This window comes from Loxodonta africana, chromosome 2, assembly GCF_030014295.1.
Source record: "Loxodonta africana isolate mLoxAfr1 chromosome 2, mLoxAfr1.hap2, whole genome shotgun sequence".
Taxonomy (NCBI): Eukaryota; Metazoa; Chordata; class Mammalia; order Proboscidea; family Elephantidae; genus Loxodonta; species Loxodonta africana.
The window spans coordinates 40962490-40986347 of record NC_087343.1 but is presented as its reverse complement, the minus strand read 5'-3'; the positions used below and the strand labels follow the sequence as shown (position 1 = coordinate 40986347).

At 40.3% G+C, this 23858-nt stretch overlaps 2 protein-coding genes across 7 annotated transcripts in view; one reads left to right on the top strand and one right to left on the bottom strand.

Moving 5' to 3' along the window:
• IL7R (interleukin 7 receptor) overlaps positions 1-9452 on the bottom strand; it is a 28246-nt gene extending 18794 nt beyond the window's left edge. For 2 of the 5 annotated variants that reach the window (XM_023545415.2, XM_064271222.1), the window contains exons 1-2: positions 9286-9452; positions 5186-5324 (exon numbers count right to left, since the gene is read on the bottom strand). In XM_023545415.2, the coding sequence (XP_023401183.1) occupies positions 5186-5324; positions 9286-9367 (221 nt within the window). In that variant the 5' untranslated portion in view covers positions 9368-9452. Of the gene's footprint in view, positions 1-5185; positions 5341-6975; positions 7121-9285 lie in introns of all 5 variants that reach the window. The other 3 variants (XM_064271213.1, XM_023545417.2, XM_023545416.2) reach the window with 3 other exon arrangements.
• The window catches only part of CAPSL (calcyphosine like), a 137115-nt gene that overhangs the window by 70149 nt on the left and 43108 nt on the right, over positions 1-23858 (top strand). The gene's annotated exons all lie outside the window — the stretch shown is intronic.

Below are 23858 nucleotides of genomic sequence, written 5' to 3'. Positions count from 1 at the left end.
TCCCTTTATTACCCCAACCGTCAATTTAATTTCTCTCTCCCTTGTGATAACCAGTTAGGCAACTGTTTTTCCCCCACTATGTGCTCTTTAAACCCAGCCAAATAGCCCTAAAATTAGGTATAAAACCAGTTTCCATTGAGTTGACTCTAACTCACGGCAACCTCATGTGTCAGAGTATAACTGTGTTTCATAGGGTTTTTGGTGGCTGATTTTTTTTGGACGTAGATCACCAAGACTTTCTTCCAAGGTGCCCCTGACTGGACTTGCACCTCCAAACATTAGCAGCTGAGTCCTTTAACATGTTAACTGTTTGTACCAGTTGGGGGTGGATCTTGGCTGAAAAAACGTGCCTCTGTATGTACTTCATGTATAGTTTACATGAACAAATTTCTTCTTATTAACAAGATTAAAAAAAAAAATCAGAAAGTGTATGTTGTAAGAAGGCCCTTTTCTACTTAACCTAGAAATGTGTATTATTGTTTTTTTGTTAAAAGACGTGTATACACTTTTCTCTTCATGCGCTCGAGGGAGTGCTTTCTAGGATGATTCCTGGACCTACGCGGAAAGAGTAACATGTCTGTGTGGTCTGAGGTGAACTGGGCATGGGGTTAATATCCGAGGAGAACGTCCCAACTTCAGGCATAAAATTTTTCACCTTTGGGCTGCCGTGGTCTTTGAGTGACTGGTTAAACTCCTATAGTCGTGGAGAAGTGGGGGTAGGTGAAGAAATTTTAACTATATTAGTTGGTTAAATGCATTAATTATTGGTAGAGCAGTCCTTACAATCTTTCCCCCTAAATATAATTTTTTGTTAACAGATATCTTTCAGGGTGTGCAGTTGTTAGGGCTTTGAAGTATGTGTGGGTAGAAATTTCTAGAAGGTGTGTCCGTTAGGGTAGATGGGTTTGCCTACTTGGAATAGAGTAAAAATAAAACATAAAATTTAAGGTAAACTAAATCACCTCAGGGAAACAAACAAACTTGGAAGGAGTATCTAAGATGGAAAAGTCTGAAGATGGCAACATTGTCATGATTTGATGAGTAAAGATGGAAGGGAAAAGTAAGAGTAGGCTCCCATGTTCTGAATTTTAGGACGACATGCGATGTGGAGAAATTAAAAGGGTAATGGCTTTTAGCTCAGTCCTTAGGTTTAGAATGCACTTGTAAGTGATGCATGTGTGCAATATCCCATAATAGATCCTAACCATGTAGCAAGTTTCTGGTACCACTGTATAGTTTAGTACCGTAAAGTACATTTCCCTGGTTGGCGTAAAGAAATACTTTACATGGAAATATTGAAAAGCAAATACTGCTTTTGCTTCTCACTTGACCTTGAAAGAAAGAATCTAGCTGAAAAAAAAAAAATTTGAACGATTTTGGGAATTAGTATAGTTTACGGCAAAAAGGACTAACTTAACAACACTCGACAGATGTTGCTAGTTAAGCCTAAAAAGTCAGGTAAATTTGGCAGAGTGCAGCCTGTGACGGTGGTGGTAATTGAGGAAAACAAAATGTTACATGTTTGAAGTGGTATCTGTAGGCGGTACATGGGAGTGACGGTGGTGCCCCCAAGAATGTGGAAATAAAGGAAATGCGATTGCCTTCTGAGAGCTGACTATGAAATCTATGCAGATACCTACAAGCAGGGTCTCAAATTCAAATGCCTATTTGGGGTCTAGGTTGGTAAAATAAAGGAGAGAAGTTAGCCTAACTTTAGAACCAGAGATCTCATTCCCAATCTATAAGTACCTACAAGAATTCTGCTCCAGCTACTTTTTTGCAGTGTTATCAGATGTGATTTTAAAAGAGATACCTAGATTTTTAAATGCCAGCAACTAATTGAAAAAAAATGAACCACTTTGAGATATGAACAAACACCTTTGGTCTTAAAATCAACAAATTTCCTTTGTTTTGCTTCTATATTTAATGAACAACCTTTTGACTATATTTTTAACTAAAATCCGACTACACTGAGAGAATGAGCTATCATTTACAAGCACCTACCATATGCCAAAAGGAGCCCTGGTGGTGTACTCGTTAAGTTCTTGGCTGCTAAAGAAAGGTCAGTGGTTCAAACCCACTAGCGGCTGGCTCCAGGGAAGAAAAGACCTGGCAATCTGCTCCTGTAAAGATTACGGCCTTGGAAACCCTATGGGGCAGTTCTATTCTGTACTAAAGTGTCGCTGTGAGTCGGAATTGACACAACGGTAATGGGTTTGGTTTTTCAGTTTACCGTATGCCAGACACGAATCCTTTCTAGCCCAATGCAAAACAGTTTTTATAATCAGAGGGTTTAAATAACTTTCTGGATCACAGAGCTATTGGGATTTTAACCCAAGTGTCTGTCTCCAGTGCCTCTACTTTTATACTCAAGGAGGCTGAGAGATGGTTAGAATTTTGGTAAATCAAAAATTTTCAGCGCCTCTCCCCCTGCCTTATCCCCAGTAAGGGTGGATTTATGTTGATACTCAACCTCCTGGCCCTTCTTGCCTTCCTCCACCCCTAATACCAGCTTCTGTAGATTCTGAGTCCCGTACGCATAATGCATTTTGGGGAGTCCCTGGATGGTACAAATGGTTGTAGTTCTTGGCTGCTAAACAAAATGTTGCATGAGCAAGTCCACTCAGAGGAGCCTTGGAAGAAAGGCTTGGCAATCTACTTCTGAAAAATCAGCCACTGAAAACCCTATGGAATACATTTCTACTGTGACACGGATGGGGTTGCCATGAGTTGGAGCCAACTTGACGGCAACAGTGTAAAATAGGTAATGGGCATGTTGGTAATCCGACTGTGTGCTTGATTAATCCAAGTCCAACCCTGAGAGACAGATCAATTCATTGAATACTAACTAAATCAGTTTCAAAACTTGAGAGGCTAGGGGCTAGACCCCAGGCGGGTGATAAATTCATCTAGGAAAAGCGCTCTTGAGAGAGAACAGCCTGGCGTCTACCAACAATCTCACCTGTGTAATGACTTCAGAATGCACAATTTTTTTATGATTTCCAATTTCTTCTTGATTAATGTATATTAACATGAGAAAAAGCTCCAATAAAGCTAATTTCATTGTGGAAAAGAAATCCAACCTAACCAGCAAACACAGCAGTCTGCTTAGCTGAATTTAATTTGAGATACATTGCCCGCTCTGAACCTAACCAAAAACTGTACAAATTTCCCTCTCGAGGTACAGGTACTTCTTACAGAAATCACTGCTCTGTAAAAGCACCCTCATTTACTTAGGAGTTCATATGACGGTTTTGGGTCTGCACAGTTTCACACTGAAAGTATGTCAAAAAGCAATCCTTTTCCCATTGAAATACCTGAATCCAATTGAAAAACCCAAACAGACTATAGGCAGATTAAAAACATGACAGGAAAAATCTAGAGACTTGTTAAAGGAAGTGGGTAAGTTTATTTAAGTGTGGTCAGATGTTGTGTGAGTGAAAGTGGACCCAAAGGTCAGTCTTGGCCTGGCCAAGAGAAACCTCAGTAAATGCTGCAGTCCGCCAACCAGCTGTGCGGAAAACCTCAAGTCAAACTTCTGTGTTGACTTGACTGCATTGTTTCAAAGAATTTTTTGGCTGCTTTAGCATAGTCTAGTTGCAGCCTGAGGCCAGTGGTGATTCAGCTGTAGAATTCTCACCTTTCATATGGGAGACCCAGGTTTGAGTCCCCGTTCAGCGCACATCACATGAAGCCACCACCTAACTGTCAATGCAGGCTTATGTGTTGCTATGACCTTGAACAGGTTTCAGCAGAACTTCCAGACTGATACAGACTAGGAAGAAAGGTCTGGCAATCAGCTTCCAAAAATTAGCCAGTGAAAACCCTATGGATCACAGCATTGATGTTGTTCGTGGGGTCACCACGCATTGAGGACTGACTGGGCAGCACCTAACAACAGTTGAAGCCTGGACTCTGGACATTGTAAGTTCCTGCTCTCTTGACAAATTTTATTCCCAGAAATTGTGTTATGGAAGTGAACTAGGAGAAGGCAAATGGATAACACCCTGCAGAATACAAGTCCAAGATTATAATTATCCAGTGACTCTCTCAGGAAGCACTGCATGAACAGATGCGGGAAGCTTCCGTAAATTAATGTAAGGCATAGAATTCAGAGCTCGTTTGGACTCTATATTGTGGGGGACCCGCTGAGAGTCTCTGAAACTTAAGACGCCCTCCTTACTACTGATGAATCTTGTCACACTTTTCTCACTAGAAACTCATTAACAATTAGGTCATCTGATATAATTTTGGAGATAGCCATGAGTCAGAATTTCACATTAGAGTATTTTTTCAAGTCACCAGAGATAGTAACCCTCGGCAACAAGGGATGACTGTATTGAGGAGGGAGAAGACAAAGCGCCCGGCGCTCTTTAGTAAACTTTCAAATCAGAGACTTTTTCTTTTATCCTGCCTTTTCTCTGAGGCCTCATGAAACCAAGAGTGAATTTATTCCTTTAGATTTTTAAGAAAATTTATGTTGAGACGATCATCTGAAGTCAAACTGTCAAGAGGATGCCTAGAGATTTGATGTTATGCTTAACATTTATTTTTCTTAAATTTTCACTGAGTTTGCTTGGGTTTGGAAGTTAGGGCTACCTATCTGCATAGAATCCTGACTTACTGCCTCTTCTCCATTATTGACTGCACACTGAATGATTCCTCAGAGTGTTTTACCATATTAAATTATTTAATCATCACGACCCCTCTCTGAGGTAGGCATATCTCATCCTACAGGTAAGGAAACTGTTGAGGCACAAGTAAGCGACATAACTTGTTCTAGGTCAAAAAGTTAGTAAACATTTTTATAGGGATTAGAAATCAGACTCCTGGGCTCCAGAGTGCAACTTGAAGACACCAATTGTCTCATGTTGAGTAAAATCAATTTTTTGGAGGAATGCTGTAGGAGAATCAGTATTTAAATTCTATTACGAAGTCAGGAGAGGTGTGGAATTTCCAAGATCCATACCATCACTGACAGCAGGACCTGGAAGGTAGATTATGAGTTTCTTTGTCTGAGTCTTTTGATGAAGGGCAAGGAGTTTTAGAAGATTTTAGTGAATTCATGAGATTTGTAATGTTTGAAAATTAGGCCACACATTCTTTCTTTTGAGGCTATTGCTCTGCGATACATGAAAGGAGAGACTGAGGGTTTCTAAACACCATTGAAACCACCATTCCTCACCATATTTCAAATTCCAGATTGGTGCTGTTGACATCTGGGTCATCTAAAGCACAGGTCAGCGAGTGCTGGGATCCATTCACTTCCAGCTGACTGTAGCATGAGAATGAGTAGTCATCTGGCTCTGCGTCTTCCAGGTCTCCTGGGGAGGAACAAATCTGCAGCCATTAATGAAGCAAATAAATGTGTCCTTCTGAAATTTGGAGTGACATTTATAAGATAGCAGACTTTAGTGGCAGGCATAAAGAAGTAATTATAGTTTATTGAAAGAAGGAAAGCCAAAGGGCAAGAAGAGTAAGGCTTAAAAGAAAAGAAAACAAAAAAACAAAGCACACAAAGTTTTCTAGTAGAAATAAAATTTCATCACAATGAATAAATAACCTCTAGATAATATTTCCAAATATTTTGGCCATTGGATTAGTGCATTAGCGCACTAACTAGTGCATTGGATTAGTAATCTAGAATGAGGAACGGAACATACTCTTTCCTTTCTTTAAATTGGAATTTCTTCAATTAGTTTATACCAATCAGAGACACGTTGTCTCCATCTTTCATATGATATCTAATCTATGACTTGATTACTCATCTTCATTTATTTCCTTCCAAGTGTTTTTTTTTTTTTCTTTTATATGAAGGAAGATGATAGATACTGTACAGTTAGAAGTTCGCATTTTTAAGGGACAGCTTTCGCTTGATTTAGACTTTTTTTTAACTAAAAGTAGCATTGATTATCTCCATTGTGAGAATACTTTCTGAAGGCAACTTCTCTTAAGATACTGACTGAAGCAAACGCAATTAGATAAAATAGAATTCAGATTTAATAGAATTCAGATCTGGTGGACCTTTCTATAGATCCTGTGGATACCGTTCCCATTTGGGGAGGCTGGAAAATTCTGTCAGCAAATATATACCGATTAGGATCAGACAACATACAGAGAAGCCAAAGTGATTCTCAGAGTGGTTCAGCGTAATCCTATGGCTGCTTCTGCCCAATCATACCAGGAATTAGATGCCCCAAGGGCTTCGAGGATGGCTCAGGACCTGGCAGTGTTTCGTTCTGTTGTACAAAGGATTTCTATGAGTCGGAACTGACTCGCTGGCACCTAACGACAACAAGGATTTTGAATTGGGTCCAGAATGTACTAAAATCAAACCTCAACTGAATGTCCCAAAGGCCATGGAATGTCCAAACAATGCTCTCTTTAGTAAATAGCTCAGTGGATCCATGGGAAAATTAGTAAAACCGGCTGTGAAAGGACCAATCGGTTGGTTCCGTCAGAGCAACGATTTGGAACAGCTTCAGCAAGATACGAGTTGAGGGCACTGCTCACATCCACAGGCATTTGTTTTTTGATAATCCTCAGAGTCCATTCAGCTCACAATTCTGCCTCCAGCAAAGTCACCTTGTGTAATATCAGCCTAATGCTGCTCCTGATGGCAGTATTAAATAACGAGGGACAGCCCATCATTTAGGGCTAACATCTCAAACCATGTTCGCTCCGGAATTTTATTGACTTTGATCTTGTGCCCTAAGAGTGAGCACCTTTCTAAATGGAGTGGTTCTCGTTGGTGTTAGCCTGCCTGTGCACGGCAGTAGCCACTTTTTCTTGACCTTTCCTCGTCTTTGGAACTTCCATCCAGTACTGCATATCAGAGTCTGTGTTGTTACTATTTGTATTCAGACATCCTGTGGCTCAGCTTTACCTCCCAAACGCTTCGACATAAAGTGTAAGCTGGAGAGAGCTCAGTCTAGTCTAGGCCGGGTACCAGCATAACAAAAGACTTCCACTGACCTTAGTCATCCAGCCTGGCAAAGCGGTTTTGCTGTATATTCCCAATCACGGATGCCCTGTTCATACGTGTCTTCCTGCACTTTAAGTGGCTGTGTTTTAAGAGGTAGTTTATTCGTTCTTTCACAGATGTTAGTGGGCAGGGTTGCTATGTAACCAAGAAAAACTCCCCTTAACAACTTCCAAAATTGCGTGGCATTTTACAAAGAGAAAAATTCCTAGCTAAGAGTAGTAGTACAATTAGGACTTCTTGTGCCAGAGCTGGACAGATGTAGGTTTAAATTCTTGTTACACTACTTGGTAGCCTTGGTCCTCAGTCAAATTACTAAACCTCTGTAAGCCTCAGTGTCCTGACATGTAAAACTATCTTGTTATGAGGAATCATTGAGCAAACACATACAAAGACTTAGCCTAGCATACAATAAACACTTAATAAGGGTTAACTATGACATTCATCTAAGAGTTTGGCTGCTAACCAAAAGGTTGGCGGTTTGAATCTACTAGGCTCTCCTTGGAAACCGTATGCGGCAGTTCTTCTCTGTCTTTTTGGGACGCTATGAGTCGGAATCGACTTGACAGCAATGGGTTTGGTTTTTCGGCTTAAGATATTCATCATGATTTTTGAGAAATAAGTAATGAAAAAGTAAAACAAGAATTCGAATTCTGAAAATACACATGAAACTTTGGGGCTTTTCTGAAAGAGTTCCATGGCAATTGAAAGTGTTATGTTACTATGGTTTTGCAGTGACATAGAGCTTTTGAGCAATGAGTTAATCTGTTATTCTCTAAGTGCTCCCTACCTAAAATATTTACCCGTAGATTTTGGGGGGAATATTATATTATATGCAAGGCACTGTACTAAGTGTGGTTTAGAAGGCTTCTTCCTTCTGAATGGAATAAGTTGATTGAAAAGTTTAAATGGTTTGGATTTTTCAAAAATACCCTTTTCTTCTCTTGGTCAGCTTGTGTGGTTTTCAGAGAACCAACTTATCTTTCAACGAATCAGCAACTGATAAGTGTGAATTTCTTACACCTTAGACTGGGAAGTATATAGATGATCTTGTGGATGGTGGTTACACATAAAATGCCTTTCAGATGTTCTAAAAAAAATAAGAAATTTAAAAAGTTGAAGTGAAAACTCAGTTTTCAATTAGAGTTACTTCTTTTAAAAACAGTGTGGCCACCAGGGAGAAGTAGAAGGAATATGTTAGACGAAAAAAAGTAAGATTTATGTGAATGTGCTATTTTTTATTCTATGGGCCATATTTCCATCAAACTTGCCATGCGTCTCTCTGCCTTTGTGCGTTTACCATGGGATAACGATCAGCCCCACAAAATGATTCATACATGCTCACGCTGTGAAAGCCAACCCTCTGACAATTCCCTTAATGAGAAAATTCTAGGGATTTCCAGCCTCAGTAATTACATGACTTAAAATATCTAAACTGAGTCATTAGGCTGATCTGGTTGACGTTATCTACAGCAAATACTTTAAACTAACTCTTGAAGTGAAAAGGCTTAATTTGCAGGAACAAATAGGTGGTTCAAGTTCCCAGATGGCTTCTGTTGCTGCTACTTCACCTTACCTGACTGTTTTGTTGTAATTATTAGGTATGTCTGCTTCTAGGTACTAGATATTTTTAAGATCCCCGAAGAGAATTATTATAGGGGGACAAGTTTGTTGATAAGGCAACAATAAAGCATGTTTCAAGGAAACAACTCACTCAGATCTTTCTCCATTCAGCTAGTCCCTAAGAATCCCACAGGAATCTATCAAAACAAAAGAATTTTGAAGGCATTTTCAAATATTTATTGAATGCCTACTGTGTTCTAGACACCCTATTAGGTGCTAGGGATATAACACTGGCCAAAGTAGACAAAGTTCTTGTTTCTGGACATGATTTTATCATGAAAGAGAGAACTTCCTAAAAACTGAACAAAACAAATCTAGCTTGATTTCTTTACAGGGTGAAATTACCTTGGAGATTGACCAACAAGCACAATCATAGCATTGATATGGGTGTTCTTTTAGTATGAACAGAGGCATCAATCAACATTTAAGATCCACATTATGAGAGTCAAGCTTATTCCTTCTTGGTAGTTCTAAGATCATTTACAAACCATCCACCGTGTTGTCCCCATGTCCCCTGTCCTGGTGGTCAGAATTTCTATGCTCTAGTTCTGAATGCATGCTAAGTTCTTAAACTTCTTTCCAACCTGGTGCCCCAGCTCAGGTCTCATAGGGATCTGAGTAACCTAAAATATATGCCGGAGATCATACACAATCCTAAAGAAAATTTAGAAATGACTCACCGTTCTGCGCGTAGCCACTTTCTCCAGAAGCGGCATGAAGTAAATAGAAAGCCATACCAAAAGCTGTACCTAGAATTGTCATTCTGAGAGAGAGAAAGGAGAGAGCAGGCGTGTGAGCCTACATGTACGAATGAATGAGAGAGAGAGAGAGATACTTAGATCTACAGCTTTATACTTATTTAACCACAGACAGGGGGAAGTATAAACACAGCAGAAAAGAAGGCAAGTGCCAGCAACAGGAAGTCTAAGTAAAGGTATTGCTGCCGCAGGGTCGGATTAAGGCGTGTGAGGGCCCTAAATACTGATAATCTGTGATGCCCCTTCCTCCTCTAATATTTTTACTATATACCACATTTTCTACAAGAAGGATATTCCACATATTCTACGACAAAGAAAATGAGTCAGTGTTTCAACAATCACTGTAAAATTCTGTTGATCTCCCGCAATGATAAATTGACTTTCACCAATTTTGCTATAGGCTTATACTTCAATTTTAATGCTTGTTTTATAATAAATGCTATAAGTAAAAATGACAATGAAAAGATATCAAAAGGAAAATTTAATGATAAGAAAACAAATACTGTATTTTATTTTCAGGAAGATCTTTCATCTCTAACATGTTATAATTAAAAACATTTCTTTCTATTCTTTGCTCGTACAAAATTCTTCAAAGATTTCATCACAGTTAAGGTGCTGAACAATATCTACTTCCATACATAATAAGGATAATGAATCGAGTCTTTCTTGAATTACTGTTTTATGCTGAGGGATTTTGAGTCTCTTTAGGGACAAAATTAATGTTCTTTTGTGCAGTTTGTGATCATTAAAGTTAGGATTATATGTAAAGCAGTTTCAACATTGGGAAATATGCACTGTATTTTATCTTCTATTATGGAATCATACGTGCCTACCTGAGTAAAATTTGTCTTTCCTGAATCTGTAAACTCAGTTCTCGTGTAAGAATGAAATTGTCACACTTCCCCATTAAAAGGCTTGTATTTAAGTCTTTGGGATAAGACTACACTAATTTCTTGGGTGCCTTCATGCTTTCTTCATCAGGCATATCCACATTCTTTGTTGTTTCCTTGAAAGACAAATTTAGAAACATACTCATTATTGCAAAACAGAAACATATTTTGCATGATAAATAAATGTTGAGTTTTGTGTCTTTATGTGCCTAATACCTAATTTATTAGCATATATAGAATAATATCAAGCTCTGTGTCCTACATAACAGACAATAAAAAATGAAACTCACTTGGTACATAAACTAAAACTTTCCTCTTTAGATAAATATTAATAATTCCAGTATTTTTGGGACATTTACTATGTTAGTATTATTACTCATGTTAGTATTACATTAAATGTATGCTTGATTGCATCCATGTGTATGCCAAACATATTTTAAAGTTAGAGTTATAAATATTATTGTTTACAAGCTTAGGACATAACTGTATGTAAATACTATACAGTTAAAGAGTAACTTGATTGAATTCATTGCAGTGGTTGACATACTCGAGTTCCCTCGCTTATGCATGTCATCTGGGCCTGGAGTTCCCGTTGTATGCAAGAGCATACCCTTGTGTTTGTATCATGACAAAGAGCATGGCTGGCCCTCCTGGCTGGAGTTGTTGGATCAGCAAATGTGGATGTACAAGGCAGTTCTCTCAAAATGGTTCAGAGACCTGTTATCTATTAATATAACCCGTCCTTGCCCTCATGTTGCAACCAATTTCATATTGGGTGAATGTAGCAAGAGTTAGACTCTACAGCCTACCCCTACCTCTTGTTTATTAGAAAGAAATAGGACACTCTGAAGAGAGCTGCTAAGATAAGGAGTTTCAGTTACACAGGAGAGGACTGTAGGAGACAGATGTCAATGAAGGTGTTAAAGTGGTAGAGGCCTCAAAGCTTAAACAACCTTGAGCATGGCCATTCTTGTGACCCTGTGTGAACTTTTTTTCCAGTCAGCACATTCTCATATACTAGAGCTGGTATCAATTTCATTTAGTGCCCTGCTGGTTCCCTTCCACTGTGGCACCCGCTTTTCCTTGTGTTCTGTTTGCTTGGTATCTATGGATCTTTGCTTTGAACAGTTAGTGCCCCTGTTTTGTTGATGCCCTAAGCTCGTGCTTACCTTGCTTATTGGGTAATCCATCCCTGTGCTCCTATAAGCAGAGGTAGAGGAAATCAGGGATAGAGGGCATTGTAAGTTATTATAAAAATAGAATAGTTGCCATTGAGTGGACTCCAACTCATGGTGATCCCACGTGTGGCAGAGTAGAACTATACCCCATAGGGTTTTCAATAGCTGATTTTTCAGAAGTAGATCTCCAGGCCTTTTTTTCAAGGCACCTCTGGGTGGACTTGAACCTCCAACCTTTTGGTCAGCAGCTGAGCACGTTAACCATTTGCACCATCTAAAACAAAATACCAAAACAGTTTCTGTTGGGTTGATCCTGATTCATGGTGACCCCGTGTGTGTCAGAGTAGAACTGTGCACCTCGGAGTTTTCAGAAGGAGATAGCCAAGTCTTTCCTGCACGGAGCCTTTGAGTGAATTTGAACTACCAACTTTTCAGTTCGTAGCCAAGTACTTAACTGCTCAGGGACTCCCAGGGACTCCTAAATTATTATACCCCTGTGGTATTTCTTTCCATGGCACCTAAAAACAACTTGTATTTCTTGTAGTCCTCAAACTTACTGGGTTTATTTCAGAATAAGGTGGTGGATTCAAGTTTATCCTCCAGCCATGTCAAGCTGAAGTGTGAACAGGGTCCACTTTAAAAGAGTCACAAGACAAAAATCTAAACTTAAAAAGCTAATCAGTTGATTGTTTGGGGGTTGAATTTTATTTAAGGAAAGAGTCTACACTTTACAAAGTATTCGTTGCAGGTTTATTTATTTATTTCTTCCTCACAACAAAATCTATCTGCATTCCTATCTGTTGTCTGCAATATATAGAGCTGTAAAATAACTCAAAGACAATATAAGGTGCAGATAACTACAGCATGTGCAGTAATAATTTTTACTCATTTCAAAGTCATTTATAATTTTTTCCAGACACCGTAAATAAGCTGTCTTAGTCATTTGTGCTGCTGTAACAGAAATACCCCAAGTGGATGGTTTCAACAAACAGAAGTTTATTCTCTCACAGTCTTGTAGTCTGGAAGTCCAAATTCAGGGAGTCTGCTCCAGGGGAAGGCTTTCTCCGTCTGCTCTGGAGAAAGGTCCTTGTCATCAGTCTTTCCCTGGACTAGGAGTTTCTCTTCGCAGGAACCCCAGGTGCAAAGGAGGTGCTCTGCTCTGGGTGCTGCTTTCTTAGTGGTCTGAGGCCCCCCGTCTCTCTGCTCGCTTCTCTCTTTCATATCTCAAAAGAGATTGGCTGAAGACACAATCCAAACTTGTAGATTGAGTCCTGCCTCGTTAACATAATTGCCACTTATCCCACCTCATTAACATCATAGAGGTAGGCTTTACAACACACAGGAACATCACATCAGATGATTAAATGGTGGACAGTCACACAATACTGGGAATTATGGCCTAGCCAAATTGATGTACCTATTTTTGGGGGACACAATTCAATCCATGACATAAGCTATCTGGATTTCTACCCAAAGCTAGACCCTCTACTTGAGCACTAGATTTAATTAATCCCTTTAATCTGTTCAGAAGAAGGTTATTGAAAAAGAGGAAGACCCTCGACGAGATGAATTGACACCCTGGCTGCAACAATGGGCTGAAACATAACAACGATTGTGAGGGTAGCCCAGGGCCAGGCAGTGTTTTGTTCTCTTGTACATAGGGTAGCTATGAGTTGGAACTGACTTGGCGGCATCTAACAACACCTGTTCAAGGACATCGTTTGGCCTTTTCTCTCTATTATATCATCAATTTTTTCCGTTTTCTCAACATTCCCATCACAAGACTAATATCTTTTTAAAACTTACTAACCCCTTTTCCCTCACCAGCTATCACTTGATTTCTCTGGTTCCTTTGCAACAAATCTCCTGGAAAGACTTAATCTATTTTTACTAGCTTCAGTTCTTTTCCTCCCACTGCTAAGACCACTCCAGTCGCTCTTTAGCTAAAAGTCGAAATCAGAGTTTTAGCCATGTAGATTCCTTCTTTGTCTGTAGCCTTGGGCATTCCTTGGTTTCTGGGCTAGCCTCACACGGCATCTGTCTTCCCTGGTGTGTACTTGCCTCTGTGTCTAATTCGATCTTTTTTTTTTTTTTTAATTTTATTGTTTTAGGTGAAAGTTTACAGTGCAAATTAGTTTTTCATTCAAAAATTTTATACAAGTTGTTTTGTGACATTAGTTGCAATCCCCAAAATGTGTCAGCACTCTTTCCCTTTACCTTTCCACTCTGGGTTCTCAGTGTCCATTCATCCAGTTTTCCCGTCCCTTCCTGCATTCTTGTCTTTGCTTTCGGGCAGGTGTTGCCCATTTGGTCTCATATACTTGATTGATCTAAGAAACATTTTCCGTATGTGAGTCACTGTTTGTTTTATAGGCCTGTCTAATCTTTGGCTGAAAGGTAGACTTCGGGAATGGCTTCAGTTCTGAGTTAGCAGGGTGTTCGGGGACCATAGCCTTGGAGTTTCCTCCAGTCACCGTCAGACCAGTAAATCTGGTCTTTTTTTGTGAATTTGAATTTTGTTCTGCATTTTCTCCCATTCTGCCTGGGACACTCTATTGTGATCCCTGTCAGAGCGAGGTCGGTGGTGGTAGCCGGGCACCACCTATTTCTGGGCTCAGGTGGGTAAAGGCTGTGGTTCATGTGATCCATCAGTCCTTTGGACTCATATTTTCCTTGTATCTTTGGTTTTCTTCATTCGCCTTTGCTCCAAACATGCTGGGACCAATAGTTGTATCTTAGATGGCCACTCGCAAGCTTTTAGGACCCCAGGGGCTACTCATCCAAGTAGGATGCAGAACACTTTCTTTATGAACTATGTTATGCCAATTGACCTAGATGTCCCCCGGGACCGTGGTCCCCAGTAGCTCAATCCCTCAACGCCTTGGGATGTGTCTAGGAAGCTTCTATGACTTTGCCTTTGTTAAGTTGTGCTGACTTCTGTATTGTGTGTTGTCTTTCCTGTCACTGAAGTTAACACTTGTCTACTATATAGTTAGTGACTTCGCTTCCTCATGTTGCCCCCCCCACCCCACCACCATGCAACCATCAAAGATTGTTTTTTTTTGTGTGTGCAAATATTTTGGATTTTTATTGTAGTGGTCTTATACAATATTTATCATTTTGTGATCAACTTATTTCACTCAGCATAATGCCCTCCAGATTCATCCATTTCCTGTGAGAAGTTTAATAGCATCATCATTGTTCTATATGGTTACATAGTATTCCTTTGTGTGTCTATACCATAACTTGTGTTTCCATTCATCTGTTAATGGGCACTTAGGTTGTTTCCTTCTTTTTGCTATTGTGAATAATGTTGCAGAGAACACCTGTGTGCATATGTCTATTCCTGTGACAACTCTTTATTTCTCTAGGGTATATTCTTAGGAGTGGGATTACTGGATCATATGGTGATTTTGTTTCTAGCTTTTAAAGGAGGTACCATATCGTTTTCCATAGAGGTTATAACATTTTGCATTCTCATCAGCAGTGCATAAGAGTTCCAATCTCCCTGAAGCCTCTCCAACATTTGTTATATTCTGTTATTTTGATTGTTGCTGTTATGTTGTTGTTAGGTGCTGTTGAGTCTGTTCCAACTCATAGCGACCCTATGTACAACAGAATGAAACACTGCCCAATCCTACGCCATCCTCACAATTATCTCTACTCTTGAGCCCGTTGTTGCCGCCACTGTGTCAATCCATCTCACTGAGGATCTTCCTCTTTTTTGCTGACTCTCCACTCTACCAAACATGATGTCCTTCTCCAGGGACCGGTCCCTCCTGATAACATGTCCAAAGTGTGTGAGATAATATGTGCTTCTAATGAGGATTTTGGCTGTACTTCTTCCAAAACAGATTAGTTTGTTCTTCTGATAGTCTATGGTATATTCAATATTCTTTGCCAACACGATAATTCAGAGGTATCAGTGCTACTTCAGGCTTCCTTATTCATTTCCAGCTTTCACATGCATATGAGGTGATTGAAAACACACTGGCTTGGGTCAGGCACATTTTGGCCTTAAAGTGACATTTTTGCTTTTTTAACACTTAAAGAGATCTTTTGTAGCAGATTTGCCCAATGCAATATGTCATTTGATCTCTTGACTCCTGCTTCCATGGGAGTTGATTGTGGATCCAAGTAAAATGAAATCCTTGACAACTTCAGTCTTTTTTCCTTTGGATCATGATGTTGCTTATTGGTCCAGTTGTAAGGATTTTTGTTTTCTTTATGTTGATATGTAATCCATACTGAGGGCTGTGGTCTTTGATCTTCATCAGTAAGTGCCTGAAGTCCTCTTCACTTTCAGCAAGCAAGCTTGTGCCAGTAATCTTGGGGTAAGATGGTATCTCATTGTGGTTTTGATTTACATTTCTCTAATGGCTAGTGATCATGAGCATTTCCTCATGTGTCAGTTAGCTGCCCGAATGTCTTCTTTGGTGAAGTGTCTCTTCATAACCTTTGCCCATTTTTTAATTGGGTTATTTGTCTTTTTGTTGTCGAGGTGTTGAAGCGTTCTATAGATTTTAGAGATTAGATCCTTTCCGCATGTCTTAGCCTGCAGGTTTATTTTAAATAGCTTCGCTTTAATCTCTGAACATACAATAAAACCAAACCATGCCTGTTGCTGTCCAGTTGATTCTGACTCATAGTGGCCCTATAAGACAGGGTAGAACTGCCCCACAGGGTTTCCAATGCTATAAATCTTTATAGAAGCTAACTGTCACATCTTCTTCTGTAGGAGTGGCTGGTGAATTAGAACTGCTGACCTTTAGGTTAACATCCAGGTGCCTAACCCACTGCACCACTAAGGCTCCGAACATACACTAAAAAAACCAAACCAAACCCATTGCTGTTGAGTTGATTTTGACTCACAACGACCCTATGGGGCAGAGTAGAGCTACCCCATAGGGTTTCCAAGGAGTGCCTGGTAGATTTGAACTGCCAACCTTTTGGTTAGCAGCTGTAGCTCTTAACCACTATGCCACCAGGGTTTCTGAACATACACTAGAGAGGTTCATATGAACAGCCATTTTTCTCCTTTTTTCTCTGTATATCTTTGTTCTTATATCTCACCCATCATAGTAGACATTCAAGAATTATTTGTTCAATGCAGGTGTTGGCTAAAGCTGGCCCACCACCTGTTTTTTGTAAATAAAGTTTTATTGGAAAACAGCCATGCCTATTCATTTGTATATTGTCCAAGGCTCCTTTTGTGCCATAACAGCAGAGTTCGTTAGTTGACACAGGCTGTATTGCTTGCAAAGCCAGAAACTTTTACTGTCTGCCCCTTCATTGAAAAAAAATCTACTGATTCTTAATTTAATAGATTAAATAGTGACTTTCTCAGTGCCTTTAAAATAGGATTCTATTTGTGAAAATCTTATTACCACAAATTTTCAGGAACATAAGGGTACATACAAACCACGGTGGTGCTTATGTATACAAGGCAGAAGACTGAGACAGTGACATAGATTATTTGGCTTCTTCCTACACTTGTCTGCCAATTAAAATTGCTCTGAATGTGACCTCGTGGTTAAAGAAGTGGTGTTTGTTAAGCCTGATGACTCCTGGAGAGTGACTGTTGGATTTTTTCTTTAAACCATCCTCAGCGCTCAGAGCAAAGGTCAGTAGCATTCTTGCCATCAACAGAAAGAAAATGTGTTTTGTGAGACTTAGCTCTGTGCAGGTCTTCAAACGAGTAACCTAACCTGGACGCAGGCCGTGAAGTAGCACCCTCTTGATCACAGTGGCTCTCTTTTGGAAAGAAACCACAAGACTGCAGTTAGAAGGTGATGGATACAGAGAAAGTGAGTGGACAGTGAATTACAGACTTTGATTTGATTCACTGTCATTGGGTAGAATTGATCCTTGGTCCTGTAAAAATGACTAAATTAACAGAGATAAAGAACATCCTCCAGTGAGTAAAACCAAGCCAGAGAGTCTTTGAAAGCTGCACGAGCTAGCTTGTCTCGTCATCATAGCTATTGATCGTGACAGTCTAATAACATGAGAGAAGAGGAGGTGGCAGCATTTATAACAATTTCTAGAAGTTCCTCTTCAGTTTTGAGGCAGGCTCAGAGAGAGGTAACCAGATAATGCGAGCCTGTTATAAACCGAGCTCCAGACTACAAACCTGAGGATTATTTCAGAACAAGAAACCAACTGAAGAAGACATATTTTATCTCCCCCATCTGCTGGGGCCTTTCCCTGACATTTTAAAACACCTTCCAAACCAAATGCAGAGTGACAATTTTGTAGGTCAGATAATAATTTGTGTCCTCATTTGTAATCTTGTTTTGAAAGCTTGGTTCGAAAATCCTAAACCCGATTCACAAAAATTGGTATGTTTTGTGCATTGAGCTGAATACTCTTTCAAGAAAGCTGTAATGATAAATTCCTACAAACTATGTAAGTATTCAGAGAAATCACAAATTACAGCTGTCCACCAACACGGATCTCATAAAATGCTTACAGATTGTCTCTCAATGGGCGTGTAATTGGGTCATGTCGCTTTAAATTCTCTTGTTTATCATTTAAGTGGACTATCATTTTGATTGTATCTCTTTCCTTTAGTTGTGAAAATGTAAAAGAACAAAGCAAAGACACAATATTTTGGTACAGCTTGTGCTAGTTCGTTCAGGGGATTTCCACTGGTGCACTTACTCTCTTTGGGTGGGGCCAGGAGATGCCGAAGGACCTCAGAGAAACCTAAATAAAGAGTGGGGAGCTCAAAGACGTGAGAAATCTCACCAGTCCTTCTAAAGATTGGACCCCTGTTGGGGCAGTGGTTAAGAGCTTCGGTAGGGCAGAAAAGTGGTAGCATCTCCATTTCTTTACCCAGATCTTGTTAGTCCTTTGGAAACTTAGAAAAGTTGAGGGAAAACTTCCTTTCTCTACCTGTCTCCCAAATAAGAGACACCGAGATAATGTTTTGTCATTATTGTTTCTGGTGGATTCGAACTGCTGACCTTTTGGTTAGCAGCCAAACTCTTAACCCCTGAGCCACCAGGGCTCCCTGAGAGAAGTAAAGGGAAAGGAAAACAGCATCAGGAAAGACTCTCCGGGGGTACGAGCCTCCAACTGAGAAATCAATCATGATCCAACCATCAGGGTCTGGGCAATGTGAGTCCTTTGACATAACAGCTTGGTTGGACCATCCATTTTTTCCTTTCCTTTTTGGTTAAGAGCTACGGCTGCTAAGCAAAAGGCCAGCAGTTTGAATCCACCAGCTGCTCTTTGGAAGCTTTATGGGGAGGTTCTACTCTGTCCTATAGGGTCGCTATGAGTTGGAATCGACTCAATGGCAACTTTTTTTTTTTTTTTCCTCCTCTTGTCACTTTCTTTCATCTCCACCTTTCCCTTTTTTCTTTTTATGCTTTGTATTCCTTTAGTTTCATGAGTTCTGCTGATATGGTAAATCATTAAAAAGAAAAGACTATTTATTGCTTTTCATATACAAGCAGAACATATTGTTGTGTATCAGCGAGTTGATTCCGACTTATAGAGACCCTACAGGACAGAGTAGAACTGCCTCATGGAGTTTCCTGGGCTGTAATCTGTACGAAAGCAAATTGCCAGGTCTTTTCTCCCTTGGAGCCGCTGGCGGGTTTGAACCTCCTGTCCTTTTGGGTAGCAGCCAGTGCTTATCTGTTGTACCACCAGGGCTCCTCTCCCAACACCAGTTGCTAATAGCTCTCTTTTTTCTTTTGTATATTGTTCGGGTCATGTGTCAAATAGACAAATCACATAAAAAAAGATTCTTTTATTCTCACACTGTTATAGATTATGTATCTTTTATACATTACTGGTAGAGTCCTAAATAGTTCAGACAGCTGACCTTTTAGCTATATTTGAGATCTTGGAATATTGAAGTTGGAGGAATGTGCACGTTTCATTTGGTTGTCTTTGTTTAATTGATAAAATTCTACCCTAGCAAGTCCTGTGTTTTCTGTCTTTGTTCCAATCAGTAAGGACAAATGTTTTCCAGGGCAAATTCAGGCTGAGCATCTTAGCTTATTACTAATGTTCACTAGCTTGACTTGTGTTTTAGGAACAGAAGTTTTCATTTCTACCCTTCACCGAGATTATAAATTTAGAGGGAAAACAGCAATGCAATATCTCTTTTAGCACTGTTGGGAAGCTTACTGTTTCAAGAGCAAAAGTATTTTTTTCTGAGTCAGAAAAAAACATTTAATAACCTGTCCTTGGAAGCCTTGGTGGTGTAGTGGTTAAGAACTATGGCTGCTAACCAAAAAGTTGGCCAGTTCAAATCTACCAGGCACTCCTTGGAAACTCTATAGGGCAGTTCTACTCTGTCCTTTGGGGTCACTATGAGTCAGAATCAACTTGATGGCAGCGGTTTTTTTTTTTTTTTTTTGGTTTAATCTGTCCTAAATGAGAAAGACTTAAAAGCTACTCACCTTATAATTGAGTAGGACAGTAAGCCAAGCAGTAATATCACTAGTGGCAGTAGCAGAAGAAGCAGTAATGGTAGTAATAATAATAGTATTAAAGGCAATATATGTTACTATAGGAATAAAGCCAGATATGCCGTCCAGTTGATTTTGACTCATGGTGACCCTGTATGCCTCAGAGTAGAACTGTGTTTCATAGGGTTTTCAATGGCTGAGTTTTGGAAGTAGATCACTAGGCCTTTCTTCTGAGGTGCCTCTATGTGGACTTGAACCTCCAACCTTTCAGTAGACAGCTGAGCGTGTTAACCATTTGTGCCACCAAGGGACATTCTTGGAAAAATATGGTTGAAAAATACTTGAAAAGTCCCAAAACACATTCTATGAAATCTGTATTGACTCTCTCCCATCTTCTACTCTCACTTACCTTCTTTAAAAGAGTTAATTAAGATTTTATCCTTAAGGTGGAAAATAACCTGGGTACCTGTCTTCTTCTGGGGGGAGAAAATCCAGGCCTGCTCAGTGAGGTGGCCAGAGACTCTCAAGAGCTCTGGGGCGGGGGAAGGGCAGAGGGGAAGAGAGGAAGAAAGGAAGAAATGAAAACAGCCAAGGGTGTCAAGTAGCTGGGGAGAGCTGTAGGGAAACCTAATTTGGCTCTAGTACTAAATGAAGCAGCTTTAGCATTTTATCAGTGAGTGCTGAGTCAGCCCCTAGGGCCATGAGGGGGAATCCCAGCATCAGAGGTTTCATTTCCAGGAGCACAACATTTTCCTTTGTGTGGCTCTTCTTTCATTTCCCTTTCCTCCTTACCCTACGTCTGTCTTCAGCCCCAGGCCTGATTGTCATTTGCATTATTTCTGGGCAGCATTTGACATGTCAAAGCTGCTTTGGCTTGGCAAGATTTTTGTCTCTGTCTTTGGATGCAAGGAAAACTGAATCTTGGAGTGCCAATTTCTTTTTACTACTTTGCTAAAGACATTTCTAGTATTTTGACTTCAGGACAGGTTCACATTTCAATAAAAAAAATGGGAACAAGGGGAAAGTGCTATGCCTTCTGGTAACTGCTGTGCCAAGGAGTGCTTCTGGGGCAGCTGAAGCCCACAGGCCCTGTCTCAAGCCTCACTTGGGGGACGATCAGCTCACAGCCAGCTCCTGCTACCCATTCTCCTATTAGGCACAGTGCCCCATGGTGGTGGTGGTGTTTTTATGTGGTGAATATGGATATAACAAAATATTTGCCATCTTAGCATTCTTCATGTGTACCATTTAATGACATTAACTGTGTTCGTCTTTTTGTGCAACTATCACCATTATCCATTTCCAAATTTTTCTATCACACTTAATAGAAAGAAACCCAGCGTCTCCTTTAAGTGATGAGTTTCTGTTTCCCCCTGTCTCCCCACTGCCCCTGGTAACCACCAATAAACTCAGGTTCATATACATTTGCCCATTCTAGATATATAAGTGGAATTGTAAAGTAGTTATCATTTGTGATTGACTTACTTCACTCGGCATGATGTTTTCAAGGTTCATCCACGTTTAGCATGGACCAGGGCTTCACTTCTCCTAATGGCTGAGTAAATTCCATTACATGTATGCACCACATTTTGTTTATCCATTCATTTCTTGTTGGACATTTAGGTTGTTTCCATCCCCCCTGTTGTTTTTGAGGAAAGTCTGGATTAAGTAACAGGGCCCAGGATGCCCCTTACTGTTTACCCTCATGCTACCCTTCACCAATTCCATTGCTTCATGGTGAGCTCCTGTCCTGCAGAACATTCTCGGAGGGGCTGAAGTGTAGACTGCCGTATCCAACTAGCACACCCAAACTCAGATAACTGGAAGAAATGGCAAGAGCCTTCAATTCTATTTCACATGTTTTCCTTGCTGTCTTAGAACTCAGACCTCTGTGCAAATTGATTCCAAAGAACAGCTCTGGGTCTCACAATTTCCCAAGCTAAATATGCAAAGCCAACATTAAAAGGGACCGTGAGTGATTTGTGGAATTGCCGCCGAGAAGCACATGGGTACCTAAAAGAGAAGAGGCAAGAGGTCAGTGTCTTGCCAGACTACATCACCCAGTGCTGAGTTTTTTAGATATAATTGTCACTTTTTCTAGATACTTTCTAAGAAAATGGTAAAGTACTGCCTACTTTCGCTTTCTCAAGCATAAACCTTTATGCTTTTACTTTATCATGTCTCAATTTAACATACAATATTCTTTTGGAGTATGTATGAGTTGGGCTATCCTGCTGAAACAAGGATACCACAAGAAATCCAGTGGCTCTAACAAGATACAAATGTATTGCTCTCTCATCATGGATTACCCAGTGCAGGTAGGCAGCTCCATGAGTTCGTTCAATTAAGACCCAGTCTACTCTTCCATTTCCTAGTATGTTGCCCTTGTCTACATATTTGACGTTAGCTTGCCAGCACTACAATCTCATTCCAGCCCTTGGGAATTAGATAAAAGGAAAAAATCAGGAGAAATAAATTTCCTTTTAAGGACATGATCTGTGAGTTGCACAATCACTTCTGCTCATATTCTATTGGCCAGAACGTAGTCACCGTGACCACTTTAGCTACAAGGGAGGAAGGGAAATGCAGTCCGTAGAGGGGTAACTGTGTGCCCAGATGAAAGGGAGAATGGATATTGGGGAGAGTGAGTTTTATACTCAGTAGTTGTGCAACAGTGTGTATCATCCAGAACATAGGCAGCAGTAGCCATCTCCACGTGTGGGAAGAGAGTAGGCATTTGATCTTGGGATTCAAGGGTAAGAAATGAACTAGCAGGTGAGCAGATCTAGGTCTGGACAGGGTAGAGCTTGTATTTGGCCCATGGGGAAGTAATGCTTTTAATATTTTTATCAGGGCTATGTTTTCTAATCTCAGATCTGTGATTCTAGGAGGCTTTAAAAAACCCTAAAATAAGGGTTCTAAATCTGGGCACTCCATGAACCTCCTGTAACTCTCATTAAAATATGAGGGCAAAAGATCTATTTCTTTCATTAGACTCTTGAAAGAGACTATGCGCCCGAATTTAAAATGGATCCGGGGTGACAAAATGCCCCAACAGTTGCATTGTCACTGTGGGGACCACTGGCTGCAGGGATTCATGGAGCTCTTCTGAATTCCTTTTTTTTTCCCCCCTTTGGTTTTAAAGTAGAGACATTTATTTTCTCAGTTCTGAAGGTTAGAAGTCCAAATTTAGGGCATCAGCAGAACCATGTTCTCTTTCTCTTGGCTCTAGTATCAAAAGCCTAAATGCTTAGAGAAACACCAAAAATTAATGTAACAGAATATATGTGTTTTGAGTAGACACAGTTCAAATCAGGCAGTATCAGCCTGCATTGGGAAGGTGCTCGGAAGAGAGGAAAAGAGTGTTATATAGGTCATTATTATGTTAATTCCTCAGTAAAACCAAAAAGCCAAACATTCCTCAGTAAAACCAAAAAGCCAAACCCAGATTCCAACTCATAGTCGACGCTATGGGACAGAGTAGAACTGCCCCATAGAGTTTCCAAGGAGCACCTGGCAGATTCAAACTGTTGGCCCTTTGGTTAGCAGCCGTAGCACTTAACCACTGCGCCACCAGGGTTTCCAATTCCTCAGTAAAAGACAGCATCAAAGCACAGCAGTGTTTCAGGGGCAGTTTGGTTAGAGTCACTAAGGACCTGCCCCCCACCCCCCCAAAAAAACTGTTGCCATTGGGTCGATTCAGCAACCCTATAGGACAGAGTAGAATTGCCCTGTAGGGTTTCCAAGGAGATCCTGGTGAACTCTAACTGCCAACCTTTTGGTTAGCAGCCGAACTCTTAACCACTATGCCACACACAGCCTCTAATCAGACCCTGGAGTTCCTGCTTTTCAAAGCTGGCTGCACAGAGCTAAGTTTCCAGAAGAACCATTGCCTAATGCAAAACACTCTCCACTAAACTACTCACTGGGCTATTGTTTGACCTGAGGGTGACTACAGGGAACCAGTTCCTTAAAGGCGCAAGGTAAAAAAAAAAACA